Source organism: Myotis yumanensis, unplaced genomic scaffold (genome assembly GCF_028538775.1).
Source record: "Myotis yumanensis isolate MYYU_CA2020_CCGP unplaced genomic scaffold, mMyoYum1.0.hap1 SCAF_14, whole genome shotgun sequence".
NCBI classification, from domain to species: domain Eukaryota; kingdom Metazoa; phylum Chordata; class Mammalia; order Chiroptera; family Vespertilionidae; genus Myotis; species Myotis yumanensis.
The window spans coordinates 2,493,876-2,510,321 of NW_027223765.1; the positions used below are offsets into that span (position 1 = coordinate 2,493,876).

The following is a 16,446-nucleotide window of genomic DNA, read 5'->3' on the forward strand; positions in this document are numbered from 1 at the left end:
AAGGAAGGCAATGTTGTCTAAGTCAGGATTCAGAAGTGGGGTGTAAAAATGTCCTGAGACTTGGTTTAAACATTGCTTCCTCCAAATGAGTAGCATCCAAATATGAACAGTTAAAAGGGGTCCACGTAGCTTCCAATGCCTTCTTCACTTGGAGGCACAGTTTCTCCTTTCCTTGATCCTGAGAGAGCTCCGTGTTCTGGCCTTTGGGGATGTGCCATTATGCCTTTTCTTCTCTGACACGAGTGGGCTTCCGTGCAGACCAGGCCGGTTGGCCAGTAGACCAGGAGCTCACCCCTGACCTCCCAGGCAGCCAACTGGCAAACGTGTCCTGGAAGAGCAGGTGGACTCTGGTTTGGGTCTGTGTTGCCCCAGGGATCTTCAGCCAATTCTTGCCATGCTCACATTTTTACATACAGACTCACAAACATTTGTGCCCATGCTGTTAGCTTGCTTCATGGCTCCACATTTTACTATTGTCTTAGTTTATAAATGCAAGTGTTATTTGGCTTTTTATTCTGCATTAGAGCGGTTACCTTTAAAAAAACATACAAATGTAGCAGAATCATTTTTTTATATTTTTGAAGAAAAATATATTTTTTCAATGAAAAATATGTATTTCATTGATTTTTTTTTTTGCAAAGAGGAAGGGAGAGGGATAGAGAGTTAGAAACATCAATCAGCTGCCTCCTGCACATCTCCCACTGGGGATGTGCCCACAACCAAGGTACATGCCCTTGACTGGATCGAACCTGGGACCCTTCAGTCCGCAGGCCGACGCTCTATCCACTGAGCCAAACTGGTTAGGGCTGTAGCAGAGTGATTTTAAAGTTCCTGGAAGAATTTTGGACAGAACCAAAAGCAGTACTCAATAACAGCTGTTGGTGATATTCTTCTAGACTCTAACAGTAAGATGTTTATGCAGGCATTTCATTATAAAGGAAGTACAAACCACTAGTAAACATATTAAAACATGCTCAACCATTCATAGAGATAAATACAAATTAAGAGGAGGTACGGACTTTTACTTATCAGATTGATGAGACTAAATGATTGACAATACCTACTGTTTGATGTTGATGTAGATATAAACATTTTGGAGTGCAATTTGGCGATATTTATTAATCTGTTAAATGTGCCCATCCTTCTACAAAGCAGTTTTACTTACAAGACTCTGACGCAGACGTGCCTTCCCTGGATCACTAAGATAGTGAAAGGGGGCTGCGCACCCTCACTGGTGATTGTAGACAGGGACAATTACAAGTCTCCAGTTGGGACCGGTTAAGAATTATGATGTATTTATTTGATAAAGTTAAAAAGGAAAAATCTCATTGCCCTCCAAGAAACTTCCATCCCGTCTTTTAATTGTTAATTTCTCTTTCTTCCTCAGTTTTTACATGTATGATCTTTCAGTAGCTATCTACGTCGCTCAGCTTCTCTCCGTCTCCACATCTTTTCTTACTGATTTGATTCGTGGGGAAGAGCTGTGTAACACTGGCCTAAATAAAGAGAAGACCGAAGGAAAGGGGATGTGCGTGGCATTTTTAGTTCCTTTTCCTTCTGTTCCTTTCTCCATACAACAGGAACCTTGGTCTCTTTAAAATGCATGTGGGATCATTGTGTCCCTTCGGTGGTCAGCCTTTCAGTGGTTCCTATTGCATTTAGAATAAATGCCAACCCCTGCTCATGACCCCTGTCTGCGTCTCCACTCCACTATCCATTAGCCAAGGCATTAAGCTGTCCACACCTGGGCTCTTTGCTGTTGCTCATTCTCTACCTGGAATGTTCACCCCCTGGCTCTTCACTTTCCAGCTCCTCCTCATCCTTTGGTCTCTATTTAAATATTGCAGTAGTTTGGGGAAGACCTGGGGACATGGATAATGCTATTAACACTTTTAGAAAGCTTGCTATATTATAGATGTTTTTAAAAAATCAAATCCACATGACAACATGGAAGAAGACAGGATGATTTCCATTTTATAGATGAAGAAACCAGGAGTTAGAGAGGTGGCAGAAAGCGCCCGTGTCACAAACCCCGTCATCTCAGAGCCCATGGAGCCTGAGGAGGCACAGGGTTGTCCTCCGTCCCCATGGGGGGAGGGGCGGGGCTCTGAGAGCTTCTGTGAGGACGGCCCGCCCCGGAGCCCCACAGCGATGGATGGCGCCTGCACCGCCACCGCCTCTGTACACCAGCCCCGGACCTGCACTCTTCTTTACATTCCAGTTCATTGTTTACTTTTTCAGTATTTCCAGAATAAAAAACACAGGCGCATAGGCCCATGTTCTGACAGGATTTTTGTGCTGCCTTTATTTACTTACTTAACTTTATTTACTTACTATTTTGCTGCAAAGAGCTTTATCGTTTCATTTGGCCCAGTGCATGGGAGAGGGCTTCAGGGGGTGAAAAGAATGGCCAGCAGTTGGCGGTGAGAGACTCAGGTAAAAGCCAGACCCCAGAGGGGTGCAGGGGGCCCCTCACAGGCCTCTGGGCTCCCCAGGCCCCTGGTCGTGCTGGAGGGGGAGTCTTTCGAAGTGATACTCGCCCAGCCGAGCTGGGGGCCGGCAGCCTGCGGAGGTGAGACAGCTCCGGGCCGCCTGTGCTGCCTTTAGATGGTAGTCCGGGAGAAGACATACTGGAATTGCAGGAGCATTTTGTTATTCTGTGGTGAAAATGGTACAGAATATTAGAATATTCTGGACTGGGGATCCTGTTGGAAATCTAGGTTAGAATAGCCTTATCTGTATCTCTTCAGTATGTCATCTGCTCATTGCATATGCATTTTGCTGACTGGAGTGTAAAAATATAAGGAATGATAAGTATTGAATATTTTATATCTGGGTATGCAATACACAGTTATGATAGGATCTTCTTGGTTTCCTCTCTTTGTGTCCCCCTTTAAATATCTGCAGCCATGTTGGGAGTTCTCAGCACTACTTGAATCTATGGCTTGATGTCTTTCATTGGCTTTGAAAAAGTCTAAGTTTTCAAATATTGCTTCTGTTCTGTGTTCTCTCTTCTGTTTTGGGATTGCAGTTACATATGCATTAGGTACATATAAAAGTTACATAGTATACCTGTAACTAATATGTTGTAGGTCAACTGTAATTGAAAAATAAATTTATAAAAAAGAAAGAAACATTTACAGTAATTTAGAAGCCCCTTAGGCTCCCTTCTCTGCTGAAATGACCATTATCTTTTGTGATAATCATTTCCTTGTTCTTTTCTCTATAATTTTCTTCCTATAAGAAGACCTTGTGAGCTTTTTGTTCATTCTTCCATCCTAGAAATATTAATCATTCCTTATCTAATACTTTGTATCTCTAGAATACAACAGTCAATGAAATAGACACAATTACCTGCCTTCATGACCTTTACAGCCTAGTGATAGAACTTACATTTTGTGGTTAATTTTATTAAAATACCTCTCATAGAACCTATTTTTTCTTTGTGTCATTTTTTTATTCCTTCATCAAGTATGTATTGTGTACTTAAAGAACTGTTTTGTTATGCCTTAGAATGCAGTGGTGACAAGAACTGATCCCTTGTAAATAAGTTGGTAAAGGAATCTGGTTTTCTTTCTTTAAGACAATATACAGATTAAAAATGATTCCCTCAGTAGTTTCAGCTTATTTTAGCAGCATCTGTCATACATGTGGGAAGCTAAATCATTATTGTTGAGAGTATTATAGATGTCCCCCTCCCCCTATTGCTCCCCTCTACCCAGGTCTCGCCCCACCACAGGACTTCAGCACCCTTCTGTCTGTGTCCATAGGTAAGATCTTTGGTTCATCTCCCCCCACCCCCCCTTCCCTCTGAGATTCATCAGTCTGTTCCATGCTTCCATGCCTCTGATTCTGTTTCATTCACCAGTTTATTTTGTTCATTAGATTTCTTGTTCGTTTATTTTGATTTTTAGATTCACTTGTTGGTAGATTTGTATTTGTTGCCATTTTATTGTTCACATTTTTTTTTTTTATCTCTTCTTCTTAAATAATACCCTTCAACATTTCATATAATACTGGTTTGGTGGTGATGCACTCCTTTAGCTTTTTCTTGTTTGTGAAGCTCTTTATCTAACCTTCAATTCTAAATGAGAGCTTTGCTGGGCAGAGTAATCTTGGTTGTAGGTCCTTTCTATTCATCACTTTGAATATTGCTTGCCACTCCCTTCTGGCCTACAAAGTTTCTATTGAGAAATCAGCTGATAGTCATATGGGTGCTCTCTTGTAGTTAATTGCCTTCCTCTTGCTGCTTTAAGATTCTCTCTTGTGTTTAAACTTTGGCATTTTAGTTATGATGTGTCTTGGTGTGAGCCTTTTTGGGTTTCTCTTGTTTGGGACTCTCTGTGCTTTCTGGACTTATAAGTCTATTTCTTTCACCAGGTAGGGAAAGATTTCTGTCATTATTTCTTCAAAGAGGTTTTCAATATCTTGTTGTCTGTCTTCCCCTCTGGCACCCCCATAATGCGAATGTTGGTGTGCCTGAAGTTGTCCCTGAGGCTGTTTACGCTATCTTCATGTTTTTGGATTCTTTTTTCTTTTTGCTCTTCTGACTGGGTGTTTTTTGCTTCCTTGTATTCCACTTTGTCGCTTTGATTCTCAGAATCATCTACTCTACTGTTAAATTTCTGTAAATTGTTCTTTATTTCATTTAGTGTATGCTTAATTTCTGATTGATTCTGTCATTAAAATAAGGGCCAATACTGACGATAATAATTCAGATCTTATCAATTGTGTTGTTTCTCACCTAATTAATGGCAGTATTGTTAGAATGACAACTTCCTGACATTTACTATCATTTTATTTTAACATATTCTTGGTCCCAAAGTATTTAAACTTCCAAGTAAAGGGGAACTCTGATTTTCTGTCCATAACCCTTGTTTAACAGATCGTACCCCATCTCAGTCGAGAAGATACTCCTACTACTTTTTATTTGATTAGTTACATGATTTTACCTTTCACATTTATGACTTTACCATCTGCAATTCCTCCTCCAGATGGAGATCTGGAATTCCAACTTCACTTTTCTCAATATTAAAGCCAGCTTTCCCCACACCACCTACTAACCAAGCTGTTTGCTCCCCGCTGATTTGTAATGCCGTCTCTACTATCTACCAGCTGCTCATACGAGTTTGCTTCTGGGCTCTCCTTTTTGTTGTCTGTAGTGCGTCAATTTTTATTAAAATGGCTTTGTGGGATGCCTTAATATATGCTAAAGTAAGTCTTAATATTTAGTAGGGCATGTCTTTTCTTGTTTCTCCTCCTTTCCAAAGTTGGTGTGTCTGCTTGTGGGCCTTCATCCATATAGATACTATTTTTGAGTTTACAAAGTTCCTTTCTAAAAAATATCTTCGGAATTTATAGTGGAATAGCTCTGAATTTAGGCACTAATTCGGGCGTTATTTAATTTATTTACAACATCAAATCATTCTAACGATGAGCACTTATTTCATGGTCTCCCTTCTTTTTATTGTGAGGTAATTATAGATTCACAGTCTGAAGAAGCGATGCAGAGCCCTGGCTGGGGTGGCTCATTTGGTTGGAGCATCGTTCCATACACCGGAAGGTGGTGGGTTTGATTCCCGGTCAGGGCACTTACCCAGGTTTTGGGGTCAGTCCCTGCTCAGGGCATGTGGCAAGAGGCAACCAGTTGATGTTTCTCTCTCTCATAGATTTTTCTATTTTTCTCAATGTCTTGATCTCTCTCCCTTTCTCAATCACTCTCTCCTTTGCTCTCTAAAATCAATTTTTTTAAAAAAGAAACAATACCGAGAGATTTTATGTAACCTTTACTCAGTTTCCTTCAATGATAATATCTCCAAAACTATATTGCAGTGTTGCAACCAGGATATTGACATTGATATAATCCACCTATCTTGTTCAGAGTTTCCCAATTTTACTTAGACTCATGTGAGTGTGTGAGGGCCTTTCATGGTAGAGGTTTTTAAATTTCATGTTTTAAAGAAATCAGCAAAATATGTATATATGGGTTTTTAAATCGTACATAAAAGACGACTAGGCCTTTAATGAAAAACAGCAGTTCTTTGCCCTATCTCTCCCCATTCCTTATTTCCACTGCCCACCCATTTTACCTAGCTCTTTTAGTTATTTATTTTGCGATTCCCATTTCTAAATAATGTTGTTTTCATGTATATCTTGATTCATACAATTTTAGGACTCATTTAGTGGCCTTGTATTACATGTATATTAGCGTCGACTCCTGGTGACTCTGTGAATGAGCGTTGTCCTGTCTTCACCAGCCCTGCTCAGCTCCTGTAGACCCATGTCTGTGCTTCTTCTATGGAATCAGTCTCTCTCATATCTGTTCCTCTTTGCCTGCTGCCTTCTATTCTTCCCAGCATTATTGTTTTTTTCCAAAGAATCCTGCTACCTTGTGATGTGCTTGAAGTTTTGTCATTTTTGCCTCCAGCGATGTTTCAGGCTTAAGTGGCTCTAGGACCCACTTGTTTGTCTTTCTGGCGGTCCATGGTATCCATAGAGCTCTCCTCAGCACCATGTTCCCAGTGAATCCATTTTTCTCTGTCGGCCTATTCACTCCGCAAGCCTCCCGTCCGTACACAGTGATTGGAAATACGAGGGTGTGGGTGGCCTTGGCCTTGGTGTCTAATGTTACCTCATTGCTCTTAATGCTCTTTCCTAATTCTTCATTGTGCCCTTGCGAGTCTCAGCCTCTCTTGACTTCTGGGCTGTAATCTCCATTGGCATTGATGTCTGAGGATGGTAAGCAAAGTCTGTAGCAATTTTGATATGTTCATTGTCTATGTTACAAGTGTATTTTTTCTGTGATTATGATTTTTGTCTTTTTAAAAAATTTTTATATATATATTTTATTGATTTTTTTACAGAGAGGAAGGGAGAGGGACAGAGAGTCAGAAACATCGATGGGAGAGAAACATCGATCAGCTGCCTCCTGCACACCTCCCACCGGGGATGTGCCCGCAACCAAGGCACATGCCCTTGACCAGAATCGAACCTGGGACCCTTCAGTCCACAGGCCGACGCTCTATCCAGTGAGCCAAACCAGTCAGGGCTGATTTTTGTCTTTTTGATGTTCAGATACAGTCCTGCTTTGGCACTTTCTTCTTTTACTTTTATCAGCAGTCGTTCAGATTATTGCCAGTAAGTTGAGGAGATAAGAGTTCAGCTCTGAATGTTCTTTATACTCAAATGCTCTTCCCCTACTCCAATACTTACAAAATAGTTACATATTTTTTGTTAAATCAATATGCAGTTACTACTATGCCTGTGTAGCTAATTTTATATCAGAGCCACATAGTGAACTAAGATTACATTTCTTTGTTGTATGTGGGGCTTTTTTCTGTTTTTTGTTAATCCTCGCCCGAGGATAATTTTCCCATTGATTTTGGTGTGTTTTTTTAGAGAGAGTGGAAGGGAGGAAGGGAGAGGGTGAAGAGGGAAAAAAGGGAGAAAAGCATTGATGTGAGAGACACATCGATTGGTTGCCTCCTGCACCGCCCCTACCAGGGCCGGGGCTTGAACCTGCAACCCAGGTGTATACCCTTGACTGGGGATCGAACCCGAGACCTTCAGTGTGTGGGCTGACGCTCTAACTGCCGAGAACACTGGCCAGGGCAACCTTGTTTTTTAATAGTTAATAATTGTTTCTCTTTTCATTTGTTTTGTTTCCTCTCTTTTGTACATCCTGACCTTCTGGCAGAAATGAAAATCTCCTTTGAGTATGTTAAAACATTTTAGGTGTTTTACCAGTTTAATGTTTTTCTCAGCGATGTCCTGTATGAAGCCTCTAGTATCTTGTGTTAATCTGGCCTGAGAATTTTCCCTGCCCTTTCCCTAGGTCCCCTTGTCTTCTGGGTTAAACCAGTGTCATCTTAATTTTTGATTTATTTCCTCATTTGATGAATCACTTTCTCCATATCTTCCTGAGAAATGTGTGTGGGAGAGTTTTGGTTTTTTTTGGAGATTTTGCATATTTGGAATGTCTTTAGTATATCCTTACCCTTGATAGATAGCTTGGGTTGACATAAAATTCCCGGTTACAAACACAGGACAGAAGCTTTAAAGCGTTGCTTCCTTATTGTCTAGTTCCCAGTGTTGTTCAGAAGCCCAGTGTTACTCTGGTTCCTGCTGCGAGTGACAGTTTTTCTCCACGGAAGGTTTTAGTGTCATGGGCAGTTTCCAGTGCTGCTCCTAGTTGCATCCCTTTTCATTGATCGTGCTGGCTCCTCCGTGAGCTCTGCCCACCTAGAAACTCATGTCCTTCGGTCCCGGGACATGTATTGCGTTACTTTGACAGCTTCGCCTTTGTTTTCATCGTTTTCTCTTAGAATTGGCCATCTTAGATGATTCGCTCATTTTCTTACATCTTCTCCCCCATTTGTTATTTTATTACTTTTTTTCTTCTGCTTTCTGGCAGAATTCTTCTATTTCTATTCTATCCTTTGTACTAGGTTGTGCTTATAACCACAACTATCTTATTTCTAATCTCCAAAAGCCCTGTGGGCTCTGGCTCTTTAACTCCTGTTATATCCTGTTCTTACTTCATGGGTGTAATACATAACCTCTATGCTGCCTGAAAGTACTATTTTATGTGAAATTTTCTTTTACTCCTAATATTGTTTCTGTTTGTTCATTATATGGTGGTATTTTCTATTCCTACTTAAGGATGAAGCGTTAAAATATTGACAGAAAGTTTTGTGAGCGGGGCTAGTGTTGACTAACTGCTGGGCATGACTGTGGAGTGAGTAGAAGAGGCCCAGCTTGTCACGGGGAAGAGGAGCCGCTGTCAGTGTTTCTGGGCTGAGGGAGGACCCTCTGCTTTCCCTCCTGGAAGGTGGGAGCTGGCTAGCGACACTTTGGGAGCTCAGTGTGGGAAAGGCACCAGGGATGTCAGCCTGTTTACGACATAGGCTTTCATGTCAGCTGCTTTTTTAACATCATCAGCTCTTTTGGTGCCCCCTCATGTACTGACCCTGTTTTAACCTCTGCAGAGAGTGGATGAGCTTGTGGGGAAAGCCATCAGGTGGCGAAAGCCAGGCAGCATAGAGTAGGAGTGACGACCTGACAGTCTCACAGCCTTTTATTTTTTATTTTTATTTTTAAAATATATTTTATTGATTTTTTACAGAGAGGAAGGGAGAGGGATAGAGAGGTAGAAACATCGATGAGAGAGAAACATCGATCAGCTGCCTCCTGCACACCCCCTACTGGGGATGTGCCCGCAGCCAAGGTACATGCCCTTGACCGGAATCGAACCTGGGACCCTTCAGTCTGCAGGCCGACGCTCTATCCACTGAGCCAAACCAGTTAGGGCCTCACAGCCTTTTAAAGACTTTAACCAATTCTCCTGTTTCTATCTTCTTGTCTCCCCATACACACCCTTCAGACCCATCACACCCAACCCACACAGGCGCATGCATAACATACATGCATTTAGAGGTGGAGGAGTAAGTATTCAGGCCAAGCAAATAGATTGAACAGTAGAGGCATACCCATATTAGCGAACAGTTTAAAACGGTGGTTCCCAACCTTTTGGTGGCCATGCCCCACCTAAGCATCTCTAAAATCCTGATGCCCCCTATGACATATAACTCTTATTACTCAAAAAGTGAACTCCTGCGCACGTAGAGGAAGCCTAAAAGGCCATTCACTTGGTCTAAACAAGCTCCCAAAGAACATGGCAACCATGAAAGAGAAAAAAAGAACGAAAGGACAGTTGAAGTACTGAGGAAGAAACCACAAAAAATTGTTTAATAATAATATGAAGTGATCTGAAAAATAGCAGATAAAGTTTCAAAACATAATAGAGAACTGAATTGCCCAAATATGTCACAGTATATATTTATATACTGTATATGAGGCCTCTAGAACTATAAGAAATGCAAAAAATTCACTGTTAATAACTCATTCTCGAATTGCCCCCCTGCGGGGCGTGTGCCCACGTTGGGAACCACTGGTCTAAGAGTAATTTTCACATTGCTTGTTTGCATTTGTATTTCTTACAGACATGTATGCGGAGATAAGTGCGAAATAGCTTGGATTTAGATATTGTTTTGTTTCACAGGATTTTCTCTTTTGAACTCATTTTCAAGCCTTTGCTAATTATGTAGTTCAGCAACCTAAAATGGAAGTTGAAATTCCTGGACTTAAAAGACATTTGCAGCAGAAAGGTGGTTAGTGTTGTAGGTACTGCAGTGTAGATATTTTTATATTGTACTGAGATGAGCACTAAAGCTTTGTGGTATAACACAAACATTTTGAATAGGATTAGAGGTTAACTTATGGTAAGAGGTTTGATTATTAATAGCAATTTTAAAGAAAAGAAATATTGGAGAAGTTTAAATAAATTCAAGTTTAAAATGGTTATTTTGTTAACAAGAAATAAAATGAGACAATAAACCATCCATCTACATATAAAGTAAATGTTCGAAAGTAAGAGGTAAAATGGAGACATCTGGGAATCTTCCCTTAACAACTTGAATTTTAGATGTAAAGTTTAACTTTCATTAAATTGATTTTCACCTAAAGTTTTTCATACTAATGGCAGGACATTTGTTCTCTTTGAGGAGATCATTACTTTTGATGTAATTTTCTTTTAAATAGAGTTTTATAATCATATCAGCATGCCTTTATGAATATGTAGTTTTGAATAAAGATGGCATACTTTAGGATGTATCCTCTACAGTGTTGCTCATCTGCTGATTCAGGGGCATCATCACAGCACAACCTTTCTCCACATTGGGTTACATGCAGTTCAGTAAAAATAATTTTTAAATGGGGAGTATTAAGCCTCAGATTTCTTCTGCAGAGTTACAGGGATTCTTGCACAATGAGAGGCAAATTCTTCTTGGCACATGGTTGCAAAGTAGTTAAATTTACAGTTTCTGCTGATTCTTCGGTCTGTTTCCCAAATAGTCTGTGACTGTTCTTGACAAATATTAGACTATTGAGCTTTTGGAGAAGCTGAACGTGTGGCTGAGATGGGCTACGATTTCTTTGTCTTCATATACTAACCCCTCCCCTGCTTTTATTTGAGCAGTGACGGGAATAGGGATGATTGTACAGGAAAGCTAACCTGACCCTGGCCTAATCGCACTGTTGTTTTAATCTGCTGGGGAGCAGGCCTCTCAGTGGAAAAGCTGAGTGGGCTATCCCGCTGGCCTGTGGGTCAGGTGATCCTAGGTAAACCGTGTGCTCGGGGCCAGTCGCCAGATTGCTCACCTTGAACGGTGTGTGTACATATACATATGTATGTAATATTTCAGTATCAGTATACATTATACATTGACTCTTGAACAACATGGGTTAGGGGTGCTGACGCCCAGCACAGTTGAAAATCCGTGTATAACTTTTGACTCCCCCAAAGCTTAGTTGTCCCTCAGTATCCTCAGGGGTTGGTTCCAGGACTTTCCATGGATACCAAAATCTGCAGATGCTCAAGTTCCCAATGTGAAGTAGCGGAGGTCAATGCATACAGTTGGCCCTCCACATCCATAGACTACCACTCATGGATTGAAAATGTGTAGGTATTTAATGTTGAGAAAAAACCTGGGTATAAGTGGATTTGCCTAGTTTAAACCCATGTTGTTTCAAGCGTCAGATGTACTTGGCTTAACAAAAACGCAACCTTTTAATTCATGCTCACAGATCTGGCAGTTGAACTCCCGTTCCCCTGCTGATCTGTGTTATCACTCTCTATGGAACTGTCTTCCATCTTCTCTATTCTCAGACTCTAACACCCGCTCCCACCCCTCTCACTCTCAGCCGATGGCCTTGCATTTTATTTCCTTGAGACTAAAGCAACCGAGGAAAAATACGGTCTCCTGTCACCAAACCTCCCAACTACTGTGGCATTAGCCACATCCTGTACCTTTCCTCTTTGTGCCAAAGTTAAGGATATCCAGCTTAAGTGAAGCCTCCTCTTTTGACCTGGGACCTACCTGTTTTTGGCTACTCAGGAATTTAACACCTGCATTATCAAATATCCTCTCTCTATTAGATCATTCCCTTCAGCATACAAATAGCCTGAAATTCTCTCCCTTGATCACACAGCCCTGTTCTGCTATCTCATTGCTTTGCCTCAAATTACTGAAAATTCTACAAAAGAATTGTCTGTGCTCTGTCTCCATTTCTTTTTTTTGTTTTCTTTTTAAAATTTAAATATAGTTGGTACACATTATTATATTAGTTTACAATATAGTGTACAATATAGTGACTCGACATTTATATACCTTATGATGCGATCACCACACTAAGTCAAGTAACCAGCTGTCACCATGCAGCTGTCACAATATTTTAAACTACATTCCCCTTCTTTTTCACCCATCTCCCCCCCCCCCCCCCCCCCTTCCCGGCAACCATCAGTTTGATCTCTGTTTCTATGAATCTGTTTTTGTTTTGTTCATTTGTTTTTTTAAATTCCACATATAAGTGATATCATATGTTTGTCTTTCTCTGTCTGACTTATTTCACTTAGCATAATATCCTCTAGGTTCATCCATGCTCAGTTCTCTCATGGACTCACTCATTCCATCAAAACTGTCCTTGTAGAGGTCCGTGATGGCCACTACCATGCCAAATCCAGTGACCAGTTCTCAGTCTGTATTTTATTTAATCTTTCAGTGCATTTGACAAAGTCCTTTTTAAAATCCTGTTTTCAATATTGCTTTTTCTTTCATCTCCCTGCTTATTCCTCCCTCATAGTTTTCTCTGCTAGATAATTCTTGACTTTCTGACCTCTGAATGTCAACTGTGAAATTAGCATGTCCAAATTAGACCTTGTTTCCCTCTTTCAGATGTGTTCCCAGGCCAGGGAAAGGAGTGATCTTTGACTTCATTCATTTCCCACCCCCAATCTACCCACAGATCTTGGTAGCTCTGTCGTGTCAAAACCAAGCCCTACCATTTTTGTCACCACCGTCTGCCCTTCATCCCGTCAGCCATCGTTCTGGGGGTCATTGCAATCAAGAGCTTTTCACTGGGACCCCTGCGTTCCTCTTTTTCATGGTTTCCTCTCAACAGAGCACTCAGGGTGATGCTTTCAAGACTTAAGTCATAGCACACCACTCTTCTGCTGCAAATTTCCAGTGGCTTCCCATCTTGTTTGGAATAAAAGCCAAAGATGGCACACGGGCCGGCCTCACCTGGCCCCTGTGGCCTCTGACTGCAGCATCACCACTCTCCTCGGTTCACTCCGCCCGGGGCACGGATCTCTGTTCTCCACGCCAAGTCCCCTTCCGCATCGAGGCGTTTGCGCTTGCTGACTGATGCCTCTAAAACTCCCCGTTTCCTCAGATGTCACCTCATTGCCTTCATGTTTCTACTCTCAGTTCAGCTCCCAAAGAAGCCTTTCCCTGGCCACCCTACCTAAGGAGCACCTCTCCCTGTCCCCGCCAGCCCACCCACGGCTACCCACTGTCCCTATTCTGCTTTAACATTGTTTCTCAGAACTTAACCACCATCATGTATTTCTTTTCCTTTTGTCCGTCTCTGCTCTGTGGAATGAAAACACAGGAGTAGGAACTTCTGATCACAACACAATGGTAGCATTCCTCCGCTGCTCCGTGAGCATTTGTTAATTGAGTGAACGAATAAGTGCTCGTGTACATATGCAGTGGGTTATTACATGTGGTTCCATGGGAAAATAATAATTCTAACTTTCTATTTTAAATTTAGATAGGTAGCCCTGTTTTATCAGAACCGCATTGCCTTTACTGCTTGTCTTCAAGATCTCACTTTGCCAGATGATGCCGTTTGCTTAGGCCTTGCTTTCTGAGCTGGCAGGACTGTAAATCCTGCCCTTCGGCCAGCTTGTGTCCAGCAAGGTGCTTAACTTTCTTCATATGCTCATGGACTAAAGAAGGGCCAGCATGCCTTTTGAAATGTACTTAGAGTACATGAGTCCTTAGGTTTTCCAGTTAAAAATAATTTCTCTTTAGGACAGACCTTTAAGTCTAGTGCTCCATTAGGTGATTTCTCAGTAGTGTGATGTTTTTAACATTTGTCATGAGATCACTGCCATCTAAAAACATCAGCCAATTTGCTTTATAATTAACAAAGCAAAAACATTTGTAACTTACTGTATAATTAATTTTATTTATGGCCACTTAGATCAAGCTTATTTTGGCAAAGCCCCCTTTTAGGGGAAATCTCAGATAGAGATTTTACTAACAAATAGTATGTCAATGATTTTCATTTGATGACACACATAAACTAATTACTAAAATACTGTGGCACATCAAAAATATATTCTATTTTATGCCTATCTGACAAAGAAAATGGGTATAATTTTGATTCTTTCACACCGGACGGCTATTGTTGTGTTGCCTGTTGTCATTTTTGTATTTGACACCGAAAGGGAAAAGAGGCCAGTGCCCCTGCTAAATAGGCAGGTAGTGCCTGTTTCAAACGTGCTTGCGACGCACCGGCTGAAAATCACAGGATAGGCTGATCTGTCTTTCAAAGCATTCTATTCAGATAAGTTACATCCCAAGAATTTTAATTATATAAAATTATGCTTCTCTATAATACAAACAGAAACCTAAAAATCCCAAAATAAAAATTTCATTTGTGAGCAAATAGGAATTTAGTTTTAAAATCTATGTTCTTAAGTATATTGTTTTGCTCAAGCATCTGCTGTCATGGCACTTACATTTTTTTCTTGTAAGTATAGCCACTGTGACATCATTAAGTTCATTGAAAGGTTCCCACTTAACTCTTATGAAGGTGACACTTTTTATTAAACTAAAAAGACGAGGCATCTGTGACACTAGGGACACATACTGTTTACAAAAGCTCATTAAAGCCAGAGGCGGCCTGGAAACCAGGAGTGAATGTTCCTCCAGAGACCTCAGCTTTATTTGAAACCTGAGTGCCTTTAAATAGGGCAAGTGGTGCTCGCTCCCCCTCCCCCAGCTGAGCATTCCTCCTGGAAAAACCAGAGATGCTTCTGGGTGGGTGGACTCTTTGGTTGCTCAGGATAGTACCTTCTGTCAGAGAAAACAGCTCTCAGCTCCAGTGTAACTTCCCGTTCCGATTAAGTGTAGTGAGGAGGATTCACTGGGAAATGAGTCGTCCAGGATGGAGTGGAGGTGAACAGCACTGCAGGGCCCAGGGCAATTGCAGAGCGTGTTAGCTGTCCCTGCGTAGAGGTTTTAGGTAGTACAAACTAAGGACTTTAAGATTCTTAGATAAACTTCTCTTTGCATTGCCTTTTTTAGAGGTTTAGAGAAATGAGCACTTTCCATAGTTTAACTATTTCTCTTTCTTTTTTCATTCCTTTTCCATGTCCATTTTTTATTTCACCCAACACCAAAAATGCCCTTTCAGAAACACAAAGTAGATCTTTTCTACAAACTACGCCATGTGATGAATGAACTTATTGACCTTCGAAGGCAGCTACTGTCTGGTCACCTGACTCAGGATCAGGTGCGGGAGGTTAAGCGGCACATCACCGTGCGACTGGACTGGGGGAATGAGTAAGTACGGCTGTTATTTGGGCATCGCTCAGTTTTATTTACAATAACTCAGTCCTCATGGAGTTTGCACTTAATCATAGCTTCTCTTTAGTGATTAAAAGTCATTATTATATTATCTACTAAGCTTTGGCCATTTTTACTACGAGTTGTCATTTCTTTTAGTTTAGCAAAGGACACTCATTGGCTCTACTCACTGACACTCTCTCAGCCTCCATTTTAACTTCTGGAAAATCAGATTGGACACATGATCTACTGAGGTCTCTTCCAGCTCAAATTCCTTGGTTATCGACCTCAGGAATCAGAATATGCTTTTGTTTCATCTTTTAGTACCTTTTTAATAAATGTGAATTTGGTGCTCTTTACTTTTTATAGTCATGCAGTGCATCTAAATAAGCATATACTACAATGGGAATTTCTACATCTGTACTTCAGAATATTCTTAAACTAATTTTCATTCAAATATAGTCCTGTATTTATAGGTGTGATTATTTGCTATTGCCATATAAGTACAATCCTAAGACTTTGGTATGGGAAGCTAGAATAAATAGTATTTAGATTTTCTTTCTTCCTAGACTTAATAATTGATATAATTTTCAGATACTTTTGTCTCATTCTCTTAAAATCATGTCCATTGAACTTTGAAGTGACCAGTTTACTTCCTATAAGATATACATATACCTAAAGTATATTAGTACAAGTCTTTAGCTCCTCTCCTTCTCAAGACATCATTGAAATATTAGAAAATAAAAAGAATGGGAGGGGGGCCAGCAATAAATGAGATCTATAAACCCATTTCTACAAAGTAGTTGGAGGATTAGTGACAGAGGAAGCCCAGTATATGTGGGGGAAATGTTAGCTAATGAAGGAGCTGCTCCTTTGTAACTCCCAGAATCATGGAGGGTAGGAGTGGGCCTTGGAACATAAAAAAGGGGGATTCTTGAGAGTCCGTAAAAGAACTAATCCACCACCATGA

The 16,446-nt window shown here is 40.8% G+C and overlaps 1 protein-coding gene across 7 annotated transcripts in view; it reads left to right on the plus strand.

Moving 5' to 3' along the window:
- Nucleotides 1–16,446, plus strand: part of DOCK3 (dedicator of cytokinesis 3) — a 175,579-nt gene that overhangs the window by 52,909 nt on the left and 106,224 nt on the right. For all 7 annotated transcript variants that reach the window (XM_070391345.1, XM_070391351.1, XM_070391347.1 and 4 more), the window contains exon 6: nucleotides 15,325–15,473. In XM_070391345.1, coding sequence (XP_070247446.1) covers nucleotides 15,325–15,473 — 149 coding nt within the window. The remainder of the gene's footprint in view (nucleotides 1–15,324; nucleotides 15,474–16,446) is intronic.